The sequence below is a fragment of the Nyctibius grandis genome, chromosome 5 (genome assembly GCF_013368605.1).
Source record: "Nyctibius grandis isolate bNycGra1 chromosome 5, bNycGra1.pri, whole genome shotgun sequence".
In the NCBI taxonomy this organism is placed as follows: Eukaryota; Metazoa; Chordata; class Aves; order Nyctibiiformes; family Nyctibiidae; genus Nyctibius; species Nyctibius grandis.
In genome coordinates, this window is record NC_090662.1 from 39,084,966 (window position 1) to 39,107,398 (window position 22,433).

Sequence of the window (22,433 nt, forward strand, 5' to 3'; positions counted from 1 at the left end):
CTATTATTAAATTCTGTCTGGTTCCTTTTGGTTATATTACACATGCACACACATTTTACATGCATATAATTAGATTTGCATTGGCATGTAGAAAGTTAAGCGTGGGCAGCATTTTAGCAAGGTTAGCTTCAGAAGAAACACATTTGAAAGAGGATTCAGGAGTCGAACTGTATATCAAACATTTAGGAAGTATCCTTCCTTCAAAGAATGTCAAAATGTTTTAAAGACTTATACATACAGAAACCGAGATGTGTAGAGCTCTCTGCGGAACAGAAGGAATATAATTCAGTCAGTGCACACTACATTTCACTACAACCAAGGTGTACCACAAATATAGTGCCTACACAAGGAAGATTTCAATCAAATGACATGGACACTCAAACACCTGCATACAGCAAACGCCACACTAGCAAATTACAGCCTGACACTACAAACAATTACTAAATACTTGCACGCAAAACCAGTCATCAGTATGTGTGGTGAGGTGTAGGGGTGAAGGTGTTTATGCTTACACACATGCACGTCTGTCTTCAGAGTGCATTTTAATCTGTTTTATGTTGATGAAGAACTGTGTTGACCCTGTAGAGATACAACGCTGTAGTTTTACGAAGTTTGAGTGCTTAATACTTATCTGAAGAACTGGTTATTCTTCTGCTTCTCTTAGCCACTAAAAGGCAGACATGACAGCACATTTACTTTGCTTGTGGGCACTGTATATGATGAATGTTAAATGTATCTCTGTTAATGTAATTTTGAAACAATAATATAAAAAGTGTCAAATGGAGAAAAGGAACTCTCTGAAACTCTGTCAAAATTTTTTAGTAAATCCCAGTCATACAAGACAGAAAGAACCAGAAGATCACACTGTAATGACACATCAAATGCTTACCATACTCAGCAGTTTCTATGTAGAAACATGGTAATTCCATGTTATTGATTAAAATGCACTTGTTTGCTATCCTGTGAATGAGGAGCTTAGCAAGGTGTATAGACTCTGTGCAACTGGTTTCAGAGAAAAATACATATCAGATAATAATACATTTGATCATTACTGGTAGTTGAAGAAGGGGTCATCTCTACTATCTCCACTGCTTACCTGAGAAGGTCTGGCATACTACTTACCATGTTCAAGCAGTTGCAAAGTATGTTGAGAAAAGTGTGCAGGACCAAGAAGTCCAGTCCCACTATGACTCTTTCCACACTTCTTTAATCTTCTCAACTCACGTCTTCTATGTGCACCCAATTTCCTGTGCACTTTTTTTTTTTACCTGTTGGTAACATGTCAGGTTGGTATCATACCTACCCTAGTTGTTTTCACTTTATTCCCAGAGGAACAGCTCCATCCTTTACGATCTGGAAGAACTTTACATTCCTCCCCCTCAAGACATGGTTGCATGTGGCACCACCATTTCTGCTCCACTATTGAAGCTAGAAGAGAGGAAAACACACACATTCGCATGTTGTTGAAATGGGCATTTTAATATGTCATTATGTCGCAACATTTCTTTTATTTTCCAGGAAAATATTAGAAATATATTGACTGATAGCTTGCCTGCCATTTTCAGCCAGCTCAGAACCTTCATAAGAAATTGAGTCTCAGTTTGCACAAGGTGCTATGTGCTTCAAAGTCAATCTCCTTACTGTGTTTTTTTCTTCTCATTTACTGCAGTTCAGGAATTAATTCCATAGCATTTCTTTCCAATCCTCTTTTTTTTCTTACTCAGCCAGATTTCAAAGTTTTAAGCAGAATCTCTTCTTTTGAGTTAGTATATTTTGTCTGATCTACTATATAGTCTAGCATAGCCTGATTAAATTTATTCCCCAATGATGACATATTTACAGCCTCTCTGACAGCCAACAACACATCAACAGTAAAGAGATCATGTAAAGGGTGAATCCATCTGCTCTTCTTTCAGAGACAGAGATGTGAAAAATCAGCTAGTACTTTCCCAAACAAAACATATAAGCCTGTGCCACATTTGTTAAGTAAAACATTGATATTACACTGTGAACAGGAGAAATAGTGTTGGTCTAAAAAGACTGAAAAACAGCTAGAACTATGTTCTGTTTGTTTGCTTGTTTGTTCCTGTATGATAAAGTTAAATATATAAATAAAATGTAAGGCTGCAGCACATGAAAATTATATGCTCATGTAGATTTTGCATAAACACTTTTAATTAAGTGAATTTCATACAGCTCTGAGGGCACTCTGTTAGTTAGATCAAATTTGCCTTCTCAAGAGGTCTCTTTCACTGGCATCTAATAATTTTGCTTAGCATTTCCATGGAGTAATAGCAAATAATTCGTTTTTCCCATCTTCCATTCACCTTAGGCATGCCCTTCAAAATGATGAAGCTTTCCTACTCTTATTTTAAATAGCTAACTGTAATGCAGTGGTTCTCATTGACAACATTAAGCCAGCAAAACCCCCTAGGAACATGCAACAAAAGGAGGAAATAGAGTAGTCGCACCATCAACACAAGAAGGAGCTGCCCGGGTGGTACCTGCTACCTGCCCAGGGAAGCAGGAGCACTTCACCGTCTGTGATCTTTCTTCTATCTTGTTCTTATTGCAACATCTGTGGAGTGCCACCACTTCACAGGTCCCAGTTTTAACATGGTGAGCTGTGAAAACAAGATGATGAGCAATTTGATAACATTGCGAGGTACCTTCATACTGTTTGGGTGGTTTTTTAATTAGAAATGCATTAAACTTGGCTTTGTAAGGCAATCTGCCATGCATGAAACTAGAATTACAATGGTACTAACACTAGAATGTAAAGTTCATTTATTTTCCAAATGTAGTGTAACTACCTCAGGCAGAAAATGCTGGCTAAAGAAGAACAATTGGAGAAGGCTGCATATGGGACTGTTCCAGTGAAGTGGGAAGTAGAAACATTATAAAAGTAACCTAGAAACTATATTAATTTTTGGACTCCTATAAACAGCTCTGTATATCTCCACCAAGCTTTTTCTTTTCCCTAAGGGAGAAACCTTGAAATGGAAGTGTATCAATGTTAAAATACCCATACATGCATATGTTTTCAGAATCTATGTCTCCAGGCTTTATGTCCAGGGCAGATGCAGTTTTTTATATGACATCCCAGAGCCTTCCTACAGATGGAGAGAGAAGACCTGGCAGGATACAGGGACAGCCCTCAAACAAAAAACAGAAATAAAATCTACTAAAGATTCACATTTTACGTCTTTGCCTGTCACTGCAAAGAAAGTCTGGGAACATGGTGAACCAAAGATTTTCAAAGACAGAAGGCAACAGGACAATCTTCATTATCCCATATACAGTACCCATCACCCCCACCCATGAGAGGACCAATTTGATAAGAGGGGAGCTCCCTTTCTGGTTCAGCTGCCAGTTACCAAAGGATGTGGAATTCAGAAAAAATCATTTTAACAGAACTTTCAGTGGTTACTGATACAAGACTAGATATTTCTGGGGATAGTTCATTTCCATCAGAAGGGAGAAAGAAATCTGAACTCTTAGCTTGTATTAACCTACAACTTTGTACAGGGAAGAATATGAATTGTGCAAAGCAATATGTGTTTTAACAGCACCTCAAAGTCCTCTATTTCTTCTGCTGTTTAACTTTTTGTATGCTTTATGCAAAGCCTATATATTGAATGCTTCAGCTACCTTTTATATCCCTAATGGCAAACAATAAACAAGAGCTTCCATGAGGAGAAGGCCCTACTAACAGGCTTTCAGGAGCCCAACATCGATCCCTGGATCCACTCAGTAGTTATTACACAGTATCAGCTCCCAAAAGGCCTAAGGAAGGAAAACAAACTTGATGTAGGTTATGGACCCCAAGAATGTGCCTAGAGGCAAAAGCCACAGGCAGCAATTAGGCCCTGGGTCTTCATCAACAAAACATAAACTTGTAAACATGTCATTCAGGCAATTATGCATTTTTCAGTAGAACAAAGTCCACTGAACAGTCTGTGATCTTTGTAATCACTCACTGAATCGTACTATGTCAGGTTAAATTATGCTCTATCACATCATGCTGTACTACAGCTAAAATGATATAACACAATGTGAGCAATTAACCCTTGATCCATCATATTGTGATACGCTGAAATGTTACATATAAATCAGAAACCTAGGAGAGAAATGGTTTTTTGCATAAAAATGCTTTTCCTTGGTTTTTAACTATTTATTATTTTAATTCAATAGAGGATGAGGAAAGCAATTCATATTATCTGCTTGAACTTTGCAGTCTCTGATATTTTCATAGCTTTGATGATGAGCAAATATTTTTACATCTACCAGTACACAGTCCGCTGTAAAAATTACTTTTAATTATTTTCTAAAAACTTTCACTGGTATATATGCCAATAAAACAACTTAAATAAATACATTCATTTTTCTCATTAAAACTGTTACAAGTTCTTTTTATTTGTGAATATGGTAAAAAAATATTCTATATTATATTTAAAATGTATAACATATAGTAGAACAAGAACATGCTGCTTTTGTAAGTTCACATTAATTACACATCTTATATTCACACATGCTGACATAAATTCACTAATTTGTATTTTATGAAAGGTAAATAAAAAAACAGACACTGAATCTACAAAAAAATAGTAAATTTAGAGGTAGGATGTGAACTTCACCCAACTTAATTTTTCACTATATTAGTTTTCAGCCCTTATCTGTATTCTGATGTGTATCACTGATCCTGAAATTTTATCTCCTCACTCTCTTATTAAATAGCTTGGCACAGCTCTACCAGGTCTACAGAAGTGCCATAATATACCTGCTAAGAGAAAATAAAGTACTGTGTGGACCAATAGCCATCTGGAATGGAAGCCAGTTCAAAGAACTGTTGTAAAATGCTGTGAGAGAAATTGTTGATACTGAAAAAAACTTTTGAAAGACTCAGTTTGTAGTAATAAGGGCGAGAAAATCAGGTGGTTTAAGACTTTTGTGGGAAAAGAGTGTAATTAAATGAAATGGTCGCTTAAATTCACGTACAATACAGAAAAGCATTTCAAAGGGTGAAAAGATAAGTGAAAAATGGGAGAGAATAAAAAAATAATCACATACTATTGATAGTATTTTGGGAATCTTTAATAAAGCTGCTTTGAAATTTTCTTGGTATAAAAACAAAACAACCTAGAAAAGTATACAAATATTTCAAACACTGAAAATTTAGGCCAACCATCTTCTAGTTTCTATTTACCATCTAGAGCATGCAATGAATATTCCTTGAGAGGAAAAGTAGGGATTTCAGCTCCTTATGCTATCAAATAATTAAGTTCCAGTGCAGTAAATACATTCATGGGAAATGAAAGCCTCTATACAGTAGATAAAGGATTTCCCACAACATAATACAAATTAACCTCATTAAGCCACTGAACCGTTCCACGAAAGGAGGATAGTACTTTAGGAGATTCACATTTTGGTTTTGTTTCTTTTTCTCTTAGCACGGACTTCAAAGTATACTGCTTGCTTTGCAGAAAGTGTTTGAGGAACTGAAGGTCATTTCTGGAATCCTACAGAAATTCATTATTCAAAACCACTGCAAACACTCAGTCCTGCAGTCTCTGCTAATGCAAGTAATCCTTCCCGGAATCAATGTGAAGAAGGACTGAAGAAAGAGACTTAGACATATCTATGTATACAGACTGTGAAGTTTTCCTGATGATTATGCATAACACAATATATGTATATTATGTTCCAGAAGATGTAACACTGTATTAGGAGAGTGTAACTTTGAAAATAGACATATCTCACCCATTAACGGTATATCCTGTAATTAACCTGTCATTTTTATAGCATTTTTCATGTAGTGAAATCATCAATAGCTACCTCATAAATCAGCATGATATTGGTACCCCAAAAACTTAAGTGTTCTCAGTCATGCTCCTGGAAAAAATAAAGCTAAGTAATTACTATTCCTCATTTTACATAAAATTGAATGTGCTTAAACAGTATGTTTAAACATACACAGCAGAGACCTTTAAATACATATAAATTTTAGTTCTTGTTCCTTCATGGCAACTTTACATTTCTTTCCTTCAGGTGAGTGAAATTTCAGTCATATTTGCACGGTCCATCTGGCAGTAAGCTATGGCCCTTACTCCTTTACTTCTGCAGGAAGTTTGTTCCAGGCAAGAAGGCAAGTTACTGTTCAGGATTACTACTTTGCAACTCACGAATATGAATATAAGATATTTTGTGCAGTTTTATAGACAAACCTAGCATTAAAACAAGGAAAGTCGTCTGAATTTCATTGTTCATTATGATCGCTGTTTCCTAACCTTGTCACTTAAATATTCATTTCCAAATCTGACACCTATCTGCTTGGCAATTTGAATCTGTTCTTTCCTGAAAGTTGCACAGATCATGCGTTAACACATACATTGGCCATTAACAAAGAGGAAGAAACATGTTGCCATGGACTAGATGAAATAAAGTCACAGGCTGTTTCTGTCCTCAGGTTCCCCATTATTGCAGTAGCCGCAGTACAAACAGTGGGGGGAAAAAAAAAAGACTCTATTATATGCTCTCTGCAAAGACACTGGCACAAATGGGTGATACAACTAAACCCATCTAATGACTAACAGCTACTGGAAAAAAAAAGATCCCTTGTCCTTTTTCCTGCACTCTTTCATCACTTGCTTGCATGAGCATTGTCAATTGATGGTGACAACAGTAAGCCAGGGATTTAGACTGACAGAAAAAGATCCCCTTTTTTGTAGGGTTAGTTCTCTACTAGTTTACCTCCTACAACTGGGTGCAGAGACTAGTGAGAAGCAGTTTCAGCCACAGGGAAGCAGCAGGAGCAGGCAGCCACGGATAGGAGATTGCCTCCTTCTGCAGAAATCAGTTCCATATTGGCTTACAAGCACTGCAGCTCTGCACTCTCACATGAAATAAATGTATCTTATTTTACTCCACTCCAAGTAATTCCTCTGAGGTCAGAGAGACTACGCAAAGTGTGCAAAGCTTTGTTTGCCTGTGTCTGTGTGTTTTTTAAAGCTCTTCGCAAAAACAAAGCTTTAGTTGAAACAAGAAGCAACAGATCAGCAATAAGGAGAGGAATGGAAATTTCTTTTAGCCATGAGTTTCACTCCAAATCACATCCAATATTATACAAACTTTGGCCTTTTTGTCATCTTGGATATAATCAGGAAGATGTCCCATAGGAAATACTATAGTGACCTAGTCTTTGAAAGGAGGCACATAAGTAGTCTTTATTTATGTAAACCATATCCACATGAGTAATCGCATTAAGGACTATAATGGAACTACTTTTTTTTTAATAACCATCTGGAAGGGAAAACAAATAATATTTCAGCAGATTATCAACCTGCTTCATCCATTTCCCTGAGTGATTGGTCACTATTCTATACCACAATATGCAAACAAGTATGTGAGGGGGAGGTGATTGATATCAGAAAAATAAATAAAATTAGTGGTTATAATGTACCATTTTCCAGATTAGGCTCTAAATCACTGTCCTGCTCTTAAGTGACCAGGAAAAAAGTGGGTTTTCTTGTTCACATACTCTGTTTGCTTTGTTCATACTGATTGACGTGGAAAACAAATGTAGGTTATCTTTCTGCTACACTTCAGCAGTTTCAATATGTCATATCAGTCTTAGTGTGTCACTGTAGATAGGAAGGATACATATAAACTTGCAAATTCTCACACACACAAAAACACACGCGTTCACACACACACACAGAGTATTGTTGCATTTTTCCAATAGTTTAATAAGTGTCAGTAGCTGCCACATCTAAGAAATCTTATGCAACCACAGCTAAGCCATGATTTCCATCTAAGCTTTCTCTGTTTAAACATCAGACAAAGATATATGAAAAGAAATACACTGTCCAGTTCCCTCATTCAATTAATTTCAATATTTTTCAATATTATATTATATTCACTTAACAGCTGGTAAAGAAAAACCTGAATTTAGTTTATTCATACTCTAACAACATTGGTGGTGATATTGATGCAGTTGTGTGATCTAATAACTTAAGCTATGTGAAGCTTTTTATTAGAGGTAAAATCTTTGATTTGACCAGTCATTAGTGTAATTGGGAAAAAAGCGGGCAAGATTTTGGGAACACAAGCTTCAGTTTGCTTGTATGAACAAAAAACAAAGCACACTTTCATTTCACCTCCATGGGCCAGAGGGAGAACTGGCAGCATAGACATCAGGAAAAGCAGAGGTGTCTCCCATACTCGTCATAATCTCGTTACCTCTGGCATGCAGCAAGCCACTGATTCCCAAAGAAGCACTAGTAGATACACATTGATCTTACTGAACATGACCTTTAAAGATCAGATTCAAAACCTTTTGAAATAAATGGTTTTGATTTGATCAGTGGTTTTGGATCAGAATTTCAATGACAGAGTTAAAATTTTGTATTTTCAATAAAGATGACACCTGGATTTGCAACTGAGATATTTACTGTGGTGATTGCATATGGAACACCTATTACGGTGATTGAGCAAATGATGACATATAGTCTAGATAAGTGACTGAAAAGTAGGATGAATTAAATTATTAAATCATGTTTTAAATGATCATTAGAGTTGTCATGTGTTTTCCATTGAACAGTTCATTTACTAAAAGTGCAGTATCCAAGCAGTGTAACCATTTTTGAAATCTAGTTAAATTTGGTTAAACATTGAACTTAAAAGTAGGCATTCTCAGAGGTAGGCAAAAAAAAAAGTTGTTTCTATATGTTTTTTTTAATTTTATTTTTATCAGTATTTTTTCTTGCTATGACAAAGGATTTTAAAATTGTAAAAATTCTCAAAAGAAAGCAAAATATTTTATTTAATTTGGAAAAAAACCTACCTGGTATTTTTTTTTCCCCCTGTTTGGCCAGTGAACTGAAAAAACAATTACAGACACAGCAGTAATTCCTGTGTCCTCAGTGATGACAATGAGGCATGCTATAGTTGTGGTGCATCTCAGGAAAGGCACTCATGCTGCTTTATTTTCCAGATGACACATGGGGTTGTGCTATAGAATCAGCAGGAAAAAATGATAATTTTGTTCTGTCTTATTCTACATTATCATTACATTTCACATAGCTACTTAAAAACTTATTTAGCTATCTATCTATTTCATTGATGTCACGCACATTTAAAACATTCACGTAATTCAAAACTAGTGTACAACCAAAAAAAAAACCACAAATTTTACTTTTAAAGAGAGAATTTTCTGTAGGGAGAAGCTGCTCTCTAAGTCTCTTCATGATTCCTTTTCCAAATGCCTAGAACTGAGGATGTGCCAAATAACCCTCACCTTGGCATGGCTCTTGGCTAAACGTGAAGATCCTGGGGGTCCAGAGGGTCCCCTGGATGCTGATGAGCACCAATGGAGTCCCCGGACCTGGCACTCCCAGTGCCATCCATGGGGAGCGATTAGCCCCTGGCCTTTGTAGGAAACTCACCAAGATGAGTCAACCCAAGAAACTACCTCCCCAGAAAGCCTTGCAGATTAAAGGGAGTTACTGCCTACGGGTGTATAGGACCTGTTATCAGATGAAGGAGGAACAGAGTTTTGGGATTGTGTAAAATTTGCCATCAGACATTTTGTAGAAACATGTGAGACTCATCATGGGATGCTTAGTGGAAGGACCAGGGGCAGACAGGGAATGGGAGGGGGTCAGGGTGAATTGAGAAGAAACAAGCATGAGTGAATAAAGGGGACAGGATAAGAGGGGCCAGTGAAGTATAAACAGCAACTGATCAGTACACTTGTCTGGCTGAGCCTTGTGCTCAAACACTGCAAGCTATCCTACATTCTCATTAAATCCCATTTCTATCTTTTTTGTGGGTGTACTCTCTTCTCGGAGTACACATGAATGCTAGGGAAATTCAGCCCAGACTAGTTCATGATAGATTAACAGATCTGATTACCTGCAACTGGCATGGGATCACAAACCTCATGTGCTCATAAATCCAAGTGAGAGTAACTGGCGATGTGGGGGCACCTCAGAACAGCTACCAGTCAGGCTGAGTGTCTAAGACCAGCTACTGGAGTGATCCATTTTATGTGTTTGTATATATATGCATCTCCCTCCACTAACAGACTTCAATTCTGATCAGCTAGGGAAGAGGAAGAGGATTGGGCCGTTCGTTGTGTGATTGCTGTGTGCGTTAATGTGGGTGTTAGGAAAAGCATTTTGTTCTCTCTGCATTGATCTGTGTGTCTGGCTTTCTGTGTACTATGCGTGTGTGAGTCTGCATGTCTATGTGTTGATCTATGTGTGTCTAAGGAGCATACATTCTCAGCCTCACCATTGGCAGAACCTGGGGATAAGGAGCCGCAGCAGCTTCACATCTACTCAGCTACTGTATTCAGCAACTTCTAACAGATGTGAGCATTAGAAACCTTTTGGAAAGGGAAAAGAAAAAAAAACAAGGAAGACAGAGGCAGCATTTGGCAAAATCACAATTAACCCTCAACCTTTGCTTCTAAGAAATGTACACAGACTGTCAAGATAATTCTCTCGTATTAGGCAGGTTACCTGCTAGATCAACAGATCAATAGCTGTAGAGAGGCACGTGCCAAAACACTGCTGTGAGTCATGCAGAAGAGTTGCCCTGTTTGATGAGAGCAGTCCATCCCATGCCAGAGGCCATGCGGACAGTTTTTTTGCTTGATTTGGGTAATGCTATGATGTGGACAACTCCTTCCCATGCAAATATTTCCTAAACCGCTACGAACACACCTTATTGACAGGACTTTGAGGTCTTATTTACTGCATTCATGTTTCCATACTATAGCTGTTAAAAGTCACTTGGTCACCTTGGGCACTGAAAAAGTCCAGATAGACAGACCACCCACTACATTCTACTTATACCAGTGGAGAATCAGGTTACCTTAAAAGTACAGCATTGTTTTTCATTTCTCTTTTACTCTACAATGTCTCTTGCATTTTGGGACAGGTTCTCAAGTGAATTGTTAAAAAACAGAGCTGATTGCTTGAACGGATTATTTTTTCAGTGCCACCTGTAGGCAATACATACAAAAAAGATCCTCCTAACTGCAGCCCCTCCCAGGCTTCTTGGATTCAATGCGGTGTTTTCTCTCCTGTTATTTTAAAATAACAAGAGTAATTCTTGATTAGTGTTTATTCTGCAGATGTTAGCCCAGTTTCTCTCATCGAGCTGCCTCTACCATGCAATTAACCTGGTTAGTCTACTTGGGCGGAGGATAGTAAGCAGAGTTCATATGACAACACTATGCAGACAGCATCTCTGGTAGTCTTTAAAAACTGAGATAATGAATGGTTTGCCACAGTCACATTGCCAAGCATACTTTTCTGCACAGTGCCAAAGAAAAATCTCCCATCAGCTTGTCTGCCAGCCACCAGTTATAGCCATCTGTGTGGGAAGACTTTCTCCATTTTGGAAAAAAATCAAGGCGAACTACAATGTAAGCATTCCCCCAAGAAGAGCTCACTAATGACCCTGTGAGATCAAGCCTCAGATGTTTTCATGGCACTACCTATGCACTGAACTGGACTGAAGGATTGAGTGATCTCCACTAAGAGAAAAAAAATACTTACTGGAATAACACAGCAAGCTGGAATCATCCCAGCTGGTCACACAATCCTTACAAACATAAAACCGTAGATGGAGCATTTCACGTAGGATCTCTTGGACCTGGAGAGCTTGAAGCCATCTGACTTTTTCCTCCTGGCCTTACTGAGGCTATTTTTATTCAATCAGTCCTTTGGCAGGAGCAAGCCAGTCTTAAATAAGCTTATCTCCTCTCTCACAAAAGTCAGAGGCTTTTTATGGCAATGGCTACAAATGACGCCTTCAAGTCAAACTTTTAGCCAAAAACACAGGAACTCAAAACACAACTAATTTTAAGGTAGCCTGAAGGATGACTTCCTCTTCTTTATATGGGCCTCCCTCAGTCTAGAGTGTTGCCCTCCCTAAGTCCCACTTTCAATTTTTAAATCAGATGATTGCATGGTTCACAAACCACAAAGGGTTCGGAGACAAGATCAAAAGCAGTGATCATTCGGGCTCTTGCAGCTCTTTATATGTTTACCCACTGGAAGAAGAGGAGAAGAGACTTCTGCACGTTTGCCCAGTTCTCACAAGCTCAGCTCCCCGGCTGCAGCCAGCCTGCCAGGTCTCTCACCACTTCCCACCACAGGTACCCAGGGTGTAACTGCTCAACCATAGCCACCCTGTTTGCTGAGTAGCGGAGCAGAGAGGGGAGGAGGCTGATGGCAGCAAGGGCCTATGGGCCAGAAATGGAGCCGTTTTGGTTTTTGCAGGCAAGACGCTTCCCATGTTTCTTCTCTAGTGGCTGCGGGCTGACACCATCCACAAGACAAGCTGGTGCAGAGCTGGCAGAGAAACACCCAGGGCGAGGCGCAGTTTATAAATACTACAAGAAGTCAAAAGCCCCAGTATCTCTGAAGTTGTTACCAAACATGTTAAGCAAATGATATATTAAAGTGTGCAGACATTTTGTAAATTAACAGGCTGAGGTTTGAGATTACTAATTATATGATTTCACAGAGAAAAAAGACCAACCCAGCTCTCAGGCACTCAAAAGAACATTTGGCACAAAGACTTTTTATTCTCTCCTACTCTCTCTGTGGGCCTTCTGCCAAATATCTCGACTCAGCAAGAAGCAGTAGCACATGTCTCAGAGCAGCCTTCAGCATCTGACAGAACACAGAAAACATTTTTTTCCTCAGTCTCAAGGCTTCAAAACGCTGTAGCTTACACTTTTTATGGGGAGTATGTTTCCCCTGTTTCCTTAGATGACTCTCATTATCAATTTTCTTTTCTGTCCAGCTGACCCAAATGGTCTCAGGGCACACTGTACTAGATGACAAATTAACATGTTCTCAGGGACACATCAGAAAAAAAAAAGAAACAAAAGGTTTTTTCTACCCCCACGTATTTGAATGACCCTCTGGCACACAACCGTCACCTGAAGTAATGTTTTAAGAAAAGTGCTGTGTATGGGAGTCTCTATGAAACAGGATTAGTGTAACAAGGTGAAGAGGTAAATTCAATAGTCCTTTTGAACAGCCTGCTTTCAGGCTTCTCATGCTTATAAGAAAATAACTCAAGCACCTCAGTAGACTTTAGGTGCCTTTGTGGAGACACAGCTGAAGCCAGGGGAAGGACAACCATGGTTTCCCCAAAGAAGGGTGCAGCTGGATCCCGGTGCTCTATTCCCATATCAACACACATCTAGCTCCTTATGTATGATCTTGCTTCCACAGTTAAGGTACTGATTTATTTATTAAGGTGCAGAAACTTATTTAGATAATAGACCACAGTAATAAGAAGGTCGATTCATATTTAAGCACCTGAATGCCACCATGAATTCCATTATCAAAGTCTTTATGTTTTATTCCTTTCTTCTTTTTAAAAAATTATGCTTTGTGCCCCTTATTCACCCCATACTAAGATTCTTCAAGGTTAGAAAAGTAACGGCCCCCCCAAATTTATTTGGAAAGTCTCTAATAAATTCCACCAAAAAAAAGAAGAGTAAAGAGAAAGCAATGACTTTCAACGTAAGAAGAACAAAGATTTTTTTCTAAGGATGAATATGAACATCGCTTGCTTAATATCTGTATTGAAGAACTATTAAGCTAATTAAACCTAGAATATATGCTATACAGAAGCACTCTGGGACTTTAGTGATGACCTGAGAGAAACTACTCAGTGAGGCCAAGATGGACTTCCGAAAATTCTGCCAACTGCAAGATTCCCATTATGCAGAATTTTTCCAAACATAATATTCATAATACTGAGTCATTCTATATCCCTCTTCCATACAGAAAGGCAGTTATGTACACCTGTGCACCCATTCATCTAGAAAGGATATTTAAATAAAAACATACCATAAGATTCTGAAAGTACTTTTGTACATTCATATGTGTGTGCACATTTGTCACATAGATATGTGATGAAATTTAACATAACCTATCTATAAAAATCATTTAATTTTTGAAATTCCACATTTTAAAAACTCTCCAAGATTTTTGTTTGGTTGGTTGGTTAGCTAGCTGTTTTTTACAGATGAAGTTTAGTTGGTGTGTCATTTTTTTTTGTTTAGGGTTTCTTTTGGCTTTGTTTTGCTTTGCCTTACCTATTTTCATGATTGGATAGAATGGTAACTCTGTACTACTTTAAAGTTTCTTTAATTCTGTAACATATTTTCATAACACATAACATTCCATTTTGCAGCTCTGTAATGTATTTTTACTTAATCTGTCAATTAAACCAAATTATCAAATATACCTTGAAATATTCCTTCCACAAACTGCAGGCACATGTATGCATATTCGCCTTTCTGAAAACTACGTAACTGCTTTTTTTCCTTTTCCACCTCTGCCTTCTAGGACTTCCCAACAGTGCTTCAGACTCCTCCACACGTGTTAAGAGAAACTCCATAGGATGTCACAGCACACAGTTCACCATCTGAAAGAAAGATCTTAATTTTAAGTTTCAGCTTGCTTCTGTAGAGCCCCAGGCAAGCTCTTTGAAGTGCAAAGTCAGGGGAGGAACTTAACTCAGGCCTTTCAAAAAAAACTGCTAACAAGGCACATGTCTAGTCCTGTGAAATCCCCTCTTTTAGACTGATCTCCCCTGCTAAAACCTTCCCACTACATTATTGATTCCATATAAATAGCAAGACTCTAAGCCATGGGCATGATGAATCAATAAGTATCTAGACAGAGTCTATGAATTGAAACTGGATGGCCTGGGAAGAGGCTGACTATTCTTCAAGTCAGAGGAAAAGAAAGCACATCTCAACCAGCAAAATAAAAGAGGAGAAATTGCCAGGAGAACCATTCAGAGCTGTGCAATCAAGAATATTTTTGCTCAAGGATTCCCAGAAGATAATACTTTCAGATATCTCTTCTTGCTGAAAAAATATGTTTTAAGATGCTCCTAGAAGACTCGCTGGCACTTGTTTCTGAAGGAACTCTGGTTAATAGAAGCTGTTGACAGGAAACATATACACCACTCTCACTGCTATCCAAAGTCAGAAGCTGCAAAAATACCACAGTTCCCAGAACTCCAGAAGCCTGCTTTGTAAAAACTGTCAGGTAATTAAAGCATCTGAAGTAATTCACACCTTCAAGAGAAACCTATTAAAAACCAAGATACTGGGAAAAAAATCATAATTATTCAGGGGCTTTTTCAGAGAATGAGGACGTGTCTTCATGCTTGGCATTTTACCCTGTATGCCTGCGGAAGCTCATACAGTACATCCAGGGATGCGAGAGGCCATGCCAGGTCAGCTCATGATCCCTTTTCGTTGCCGTCCATCCCTGAAATAAGCCAGGCACCTTGTGCGTTGTGACAGATGCACTCGACCCCCCTTAACCAAACCAGCAGCAGTTTGGTGCAGGCTCCAAAGGACGTAAAGGCCTGAGCCGTAGCTGGGCCAAGAACTCCTGTAGGAAATCCACAATGCAGCAGAGCGACACAATGAACACCGATAAGTTGTGGGTACAAGGACTCTCGTGCACACCTTTCACACTGTTTGCAATTTGACTACAAGCCAGCCACTTTATCCCATAAATACAACAGCCTAAGTGAGCCTTCTTTGAGCTCACCCTGCTAGGCAGCGTGGCTGCATGGCGATGAGCTCCTCTTGAGCTGGGATGCCTCTCAAGGCTGCTACTCGAAGCAACAAGATCTTTTACCAATGACAGATTGCTGGATGAGCCCAATTCAAATTCTCCTTGGGCGACAACTTTCTCCAGTAGCAGGGACCCCTCTCAATGTTAAGAGATATTAGTGGTTTAGCTTAAATAAGTAAGTTTTCAATAGAATGAAACACTTAGAGTTATAATGTTGTGTGATTTAGTACGCTGTTTGCTTACCTTTACTTACTTAGCAGGAGTAGCTACATTTGCTGAAGCCTTAGGCCACAAGCTATAAATTTCCACTTAGGTTTACTGAACACATACCTACTTAGTCAAAACAGGGCCTCCAGAGCCAGTGAAAATCAGAAGATATGGAGGCTTCAAGGTTACCAACCATCAACAGCAGGTGCAACTAGACAAGATAACAGCCTGTCTGAAGACAGTAAAGGAATCCAATGAGGAATCAGAAGACCCAAGACCCAGATATTGCTACTGGACCAAACCATCACATGAGGGGCTGGTGAATAGTCTGTAAAGGTATAATTGCCCAGGGATTTCTTTGTTCTCTTCTTTAGCCCTTCTCCGGAGACACAAGCTGACCATGATGCTGTATCACTCTATTAAAGTTTTTATTTAATAAAATCTGATGCCTGAGAGTCTGCTTCAGGAAACCTAGGGTTCGAACTTTGGAGTGAACTAACACCAGATGCCCACGCAGAAGGTAAGTGAAGTGAGAATAAGGATGATGAAACTTTGAAATCTTAGCTAAGTGATATAGCAAATCGTGTGTGCACATATAATCCTTTAACTGTAAACACATATAATCCCTTATCCTTTGTATCTCTTAGACATAAACCATTCACAGAATCACAGAATCACAGAATCACAGAATGTTAGGGATTGGAAGGGACCTCGAAAGATCATCTAGTCCAATCCCCCTGCCGAAGCAGGATTACCTAGACCATATCACACAGGAACGCATCCAGGCGGGTTTTGAATGTCTCCAGAGAAGGAGATTCCACAACCTCTCTGGGCAGCCTGTTCCAGTGTTCGGTCACCCTCACCATAAAGAAGTTTTTCCTCATATTTATGCGGAACCTCCTGTGTTCCAGCTTGCACCCATTGCCCCTTGTCCTGTCAACGGATGTCACTGAGAAGAGCCTGGCTCCATCCTCATGACACTTGCCCTTTACATATTTATAAACATTAATGAGGTCACCCCTCAGTCTCCTCTTCTCCAAGCTAAAGAGACCCAGCTCCCTCAGCCTCTCCTCATAAGGGAGATGTTCCACTCCCTTAATCATCTTCGTGGCTCTGCGCTGGACTCTCTCTAGCAGTTCCCTGTCCTTCTTGAACTGAGGGGCCCAGAACTGGACACAATATTCCGGATGCGGCCTCAGCAGAGCAGAGTAGAGGGGGAGGAGAACCTCTCTTGACCTGCTAACCACACCCCTTCTAATACACCCCAGGATGCCATTGGCCTTCTTGGCCACAAGGGCACATTGCTGGCTCTTGGTCATCCTGCTGTCCACTAGGACCCCCAGGTCCCTTTCCCCTACGCTGCTCTCCAACAGCTCTGTCCCCAACTTGTACTCATACATGGGGTTGTTCTTGCCCAGATGCAGGACTCTACACTTGCCCTTGTCATATTTCATTAAGTTTCTTCCCGCCCAACTCTCCAGCCTGTCTAGGTCCCTCTGAATGGCTGCGCAGCCTTCCGGCGTGTCAGCCACTCCTCCCAGTTTTGTGTCATCAGCGAACTTGCTGACAGTGCACTCTATTCCCTCATCCAAGTCATTGACCAAGTCTGGGACTAAGTTTGGAACCAGCTGCACCTAGACTCCTCTCTGAGGAGTTTCAAAAGCAAGAGGGTCCATTGTGAACCTTGTGACTCAATGGGAGGGTCTCCCTTACCTTTCTGCACCTCTAGTCCCTGTGTCAATCATTCTAAATTGATTCTAATCTGATTTTCCCTCTGTATGTTTCCTCCATGTAGTGTAAGTAATAGAGTGAACCTTGCCATCGAACTCTGTTAAGTCACACTTTTATCTAGCCACTCCTCCATGACACGTATCTAGACCACTGCTGAGATTCAGGTGTAGAGCACAACAGAGCTCGCTAAGCAGCTCTTGGGCATGAGATTTCCAGGCCCATAAAAAGCACACCTGGAGCAGGATGTAAGTAAATTATTAGTAAACTAATTTTACATTACCCCAGACTCGTCAAGCCTCCTGCATTGAACATGAGACTCACAGACAAGCCAACCAACCATGCCTCCCACCATGGAGCAGAAGGAAGGCTACAATGCTGTGCTTCTGCTGCTGAAAGGGGTGATGAAAGCGCCACTGTTCAAGGCAAGCTTCCCACTCCTCACCAGGTTCAGCTCCCACAGCTCCTCCTCTGCTGTGTTACCCAACACCGAGATCCATCTTTCCCTGACAAGAGCCAGAGCAATGCTCCTTCAGTCCCCAGGACTGAGGCACCCTCCGGGGGGTCATGTCAGTGCCAGAGACTGCTCATTGCAAAGGGAGAGTCTGAAGTGGCTTCCACAGTTCTCGTATCTTTCTTACCACTGTGAAAGGGTGAGGGGGGAAAAGGAGAGGGTGGACCCTCAGGGAGCAATGAAAATTAAAAAAAAAAAAAAATTAATGTTCAAATTTTAATTCAGATGTTGCTAATAGTAACTTGCAAGGAAGCACTTAATGTATAGGCAAATGACCATCTGCACATAAAATGATAGCATCTATATACTGGCTGTACACATTTTTATGGCTGCATATTCTTTGATCTTTTTGTTAATTTAACATACAATTTTCCTCACAGAGGTCAACATTAGAACCTCAAAACTTCAACTCTCAGATTGCTTTGAAGAGTGAATTTTAGTTAAATGATTGAAAGATCAGTAGATTGAGAAGCAGTTGTTATCTCTGGTCTAGTTTGCATATACTCTTTCAAAAGTCCCAAGTGTGAAGCTGAATGCTATATACAATACAGAGTAGTACAGTGTATTTGTCTTCCAGTGGCTAACAACATGTCAAAAATGACAACAGACGAGTGGCCATTTATAAATATCCATAGGGCCATGCTTGTTTTCAAGGTTAGATGAAATTGTTACGGGGAAATAATCAAGTACCCACAGTTCTTTAGGAGTATCTACACTGACTCCCGACAAATGTTTTTACTGCTTTAGTTCTAATATGCACACCAGAAAAAATAGATGAGTGTTAAATAACTGTCCAGGTCCGCAGCACTGATATGTTGTGAAGGGAAGCAAGAGTACTCTTCTTCAGCATATGGGAGACTGAACAAAACAAGAATTGCCTTCCCCTTTGATTCACCACCTTAAAAGCTGAACAGCAAGGGGATACACTGTAGGTTTTGACAAAATGCCATTCATGAAATACCCTTGTCTGATCGCATATGCAAATCTAGGGGGAGTTTTATCTTCATAGGGGTCACAAGTCAGGGAAATCTTGAGAATAATCCTAGAGCATATCCTCCAGGTGCAGCTGTAGTTAGCAGAGCATTGTAAAACAAAATAAAAAGATGAGGAAATCAGAAACTGAAGATGCAGCAGAGTGAGCCAGCCTTTCCTGACTTCAGTGGTACAGCCTTGTTTTAACAGCTAATTCATAACGTGAAAATACTGCTTTGCCTGGGAGTTATATTACGGCTGGGCACCCGTAATTTCTAAGAAACAAGACCCACAATATAAAAGCAAACATGGACACCATGAATTTCTTTTTATTTCACACACAACTACTCTGATATTTGTGTTTAGTGACAGCTCTTTGCTTGGATTTTTACTTTAGCAAATATGCTGCATAATACAGATGCCATCTGATTATTTCTGATCCTCTGTCTCACCTCTTCAAGGGAGTGGCGTGTTTATCCACATTTCCTTTCCTGTACAGTCGTTTCTAGAGTCTAGCAACACACATATTACATGAGTATGTTGTCAGCTGAATGAACAGAAACCAAATTTCAGCAGTGCATGTATGGTTCAGAACCCCAAATGCAATGCACGGCAGTCTCTGAAATTGCAAACTGGAGAGACTTGCTGAAGTTTTGTCCCTGCTTGTTTTTTTCAAGTATTATACATATGCATACATATATACATACATATACAGTCAAGGACATATAAGAAATTGTCTCTAAGTAGAAGGATCCAAAACTTTAACACAGCAATGCATCTTCACATTTTCATTCACTTTCTGGACCTTTATACTATCATTTATTATATAACAATAAGGAAAGTGGGGCTTCCACTGTTCTCTACAAAAGCCAAGGCACGTCACCATGTGTTGGATATCTACAGCTCTGGTATCTGATCTAAGTTGGACATCCCTGTATAATCAATGCAGAGCTAGAAAAAGAAGCACCCCCAGGAGTTTATACCTGAATTTTAAGTGTGCAAGATTAGATCCCTCCCTAAGGAAAAGAGCTACATCAGCAGAGCCATGACTTGGTCCCCGGCTAGTCATTTGTTTTGTGAGATTGCTCTCATGAGAATCTGACATTACCAAAATACTGAAACAGGCCTAACAGAGGGTCAGTGCTCTATGACCATGTCTGCTCTAGGACTGATAATGTACGTGTATAACTAAAGCAAGCTAAAATACATCCACTGATTTATCCTCCACTGTAAAGTTGACCTCTAAGATTTCAGACATTTGCTAGGACTCAGCAGAGGAGTGACTTTCAGGTCCAAATATAACACTAAAGTCAGAGGAAGAAGCAAAAGGACATTTGAGGAACATACTCCCCTAGCAATTATTTCAGGAGCTTTTAAAATGTTACCAGTTATGTCTGTAAGAAAGAAATCTCATATGTCCCATCTATCTCCTCTTTAGTTATTTATTTTTGATATGCATGAACATAGGAGATTTTTCCATAAAATAAAGTACAAAATAAATGCTAAACATAAAAACTTCATTAAAAACTATTGAAATTGTTACACCCCAGTGATCATTGTTATGAAAAATTGAGTGATATTTTATAATTTAACACTCCTCTCTTACAATGGCTCTATTAGGATAAGCCCTAATTTGGCATTTTCTCATATTTTTAGTGTGGATCATAATGCTGCTTAGGTGTAGACTGTTGTATTCCTACCATCCAGCAGAAGAACAAATTAGTTTATAATCACTCCTACGGATCTGTTCAGACAGTAGAATAGATTTTTAGGAGAGCTTTTCTGGCAGCCGAGATCAGTTTGATAAGTGGAGCTGTTTACGTTCTTTTCCTTACACCACTGTTTGGTGTGATAGTTTTAAATGTGAGTTCTTCACAGGATTTATTGTATATACAGGTTAAAAATGCGCATCAGACTAAGTTATATTTGAAAGAAGAAGCAAGAACTAGACTTAAGAAAGGTATTTGCTTCAACAAATTCATTATTTTTAGATGAACTTTCAGTACTTACTGTCAATAGTACCCAACAGACTAGCAGTGTATTTCAAAAAGATGAAAAAATAATGAGGGTTAAATATTACCTATGATGAAATAAACCACATGAACTGCAAAAAATAAGAGTATGTTTTCCATGTGCCATTCAGACTACTCTAATTTAGTTTTGCTCTGACTTTCAGCAAAAAACTCAAGTTTTAAATGCTTATAACATGAACATAAAACGTTCATAATTTATTAATGGAGGTCTTAGTCTGAAATAATTAAAAGATTTTTGTGTTGTGCTATTTCCAAAAATAGCTGATTGATTCTGAATATTTTTTGGGTACTTCTATGAGTAAAAAATGGCTGTTCTAGAATACGGTATTTTTATAGGCAATAACATGGAGAGGTCCTTGTGGTTTGGGGTTTTTTTTAAAGAAAATTTAAAATTACACCAGTTTAAAAGTTGTTTCTTTTCCTCTAACCTTTAGGTTTTACTTTGGATTTGTGAAGTACAATATACCTATCCCCTCTCTGGTAGCTAAGCTCTTTTCTTCAGTCATTTTCCTCTACACAAGCTGTTTTTCAGAGTAAACCCAGGAAAATGTGATGACAGTAATGTTGTGACAGAGGGAGAGTGGGGAATACATACCGTCCTTAAATCGCTTAGCAGAAAGCACATCTAACGATGCAGGGCAAAAACTGAAAAGTCAAGAAAGGCATGAGATAAGACTGGTGAGCGCTGTCCTTGCACTGGCATAACAAGGATCTACCTAATTCCCCACTTCTAGCTGTTTACATCCCATCCCATCTTCTCTCACATTAGGCAGGGGGCTGACTGCACTTCATTCCTGCAGTCCCCAAAGAGCAGTTTCCAGGGCTGGTGTGACAGCAAAGACTAAAGAAACATTTGTGCTCATCTAAACTACACTATGAACAAGAGTGACATAAGTAGGATGAAAGGTTAATTCTTTTCTCAGATGTTTCCAGGGCATAACCTCTGCAGGATGCCCTTTGTCTTCTGCAACCCAGCTTTCTAGTATACTATGTATTGTTACAATGAGTGACAAATAAGCAAAAATATGGATTATTTACTTATCATAAACGAGATTTTCTGGTTTTCCCATGTTCTGAAAAAATAAACATAGGCATGGAAATTGTATTTTTATTCTCCTAAGGTGTTTTTGAACCAAAACTAGGAGAAAAGAGATTTACACAGCCTTCATATGCACAGCATGCAGCAGTGTAACAAGATGGCACAATATTACTCTTCCTCCTTCCTTATTTAAACTTACATCTTCTCTCAGATACAGTTATATTTGCTCTTAATGTCTCCAGCAGATGTTCTGGGGTGAATGATGCAATTAAGAATCTAAAATTCCCATTTCTTCCAGATGCTTA

The 22,433-nt window shown here is 39.1% G+C and overlaps 1 protein-coding gene across 1 annotated transcript in view; it reads right to left on the minus strand.

Moving 5' to 3' along the window:
- The window catches only part of TAFA2 (TAFA chemokine like family member 2), a 200,468-nt gene that overhangs the window by 21,044 nt on the left and 156,991 nt on the right, over positions 1-22,433 (minus strand). The window contains exons 3-4 of the mRNA XM_068401730.1: positions 2,472-2,624; positions 1,304-1,428 (exon numbers count right to left, since the gene is read on the minus strand). Coding sequence (XP_068257831.1) covers positions 1,304-1,428; positions 2,472-2,624 — 278 coding nt within the window. The remainder of the gene's footprint in view (positions 1-1,303; positions 1,429-2,471; positions 2,625-22,433) is intronic.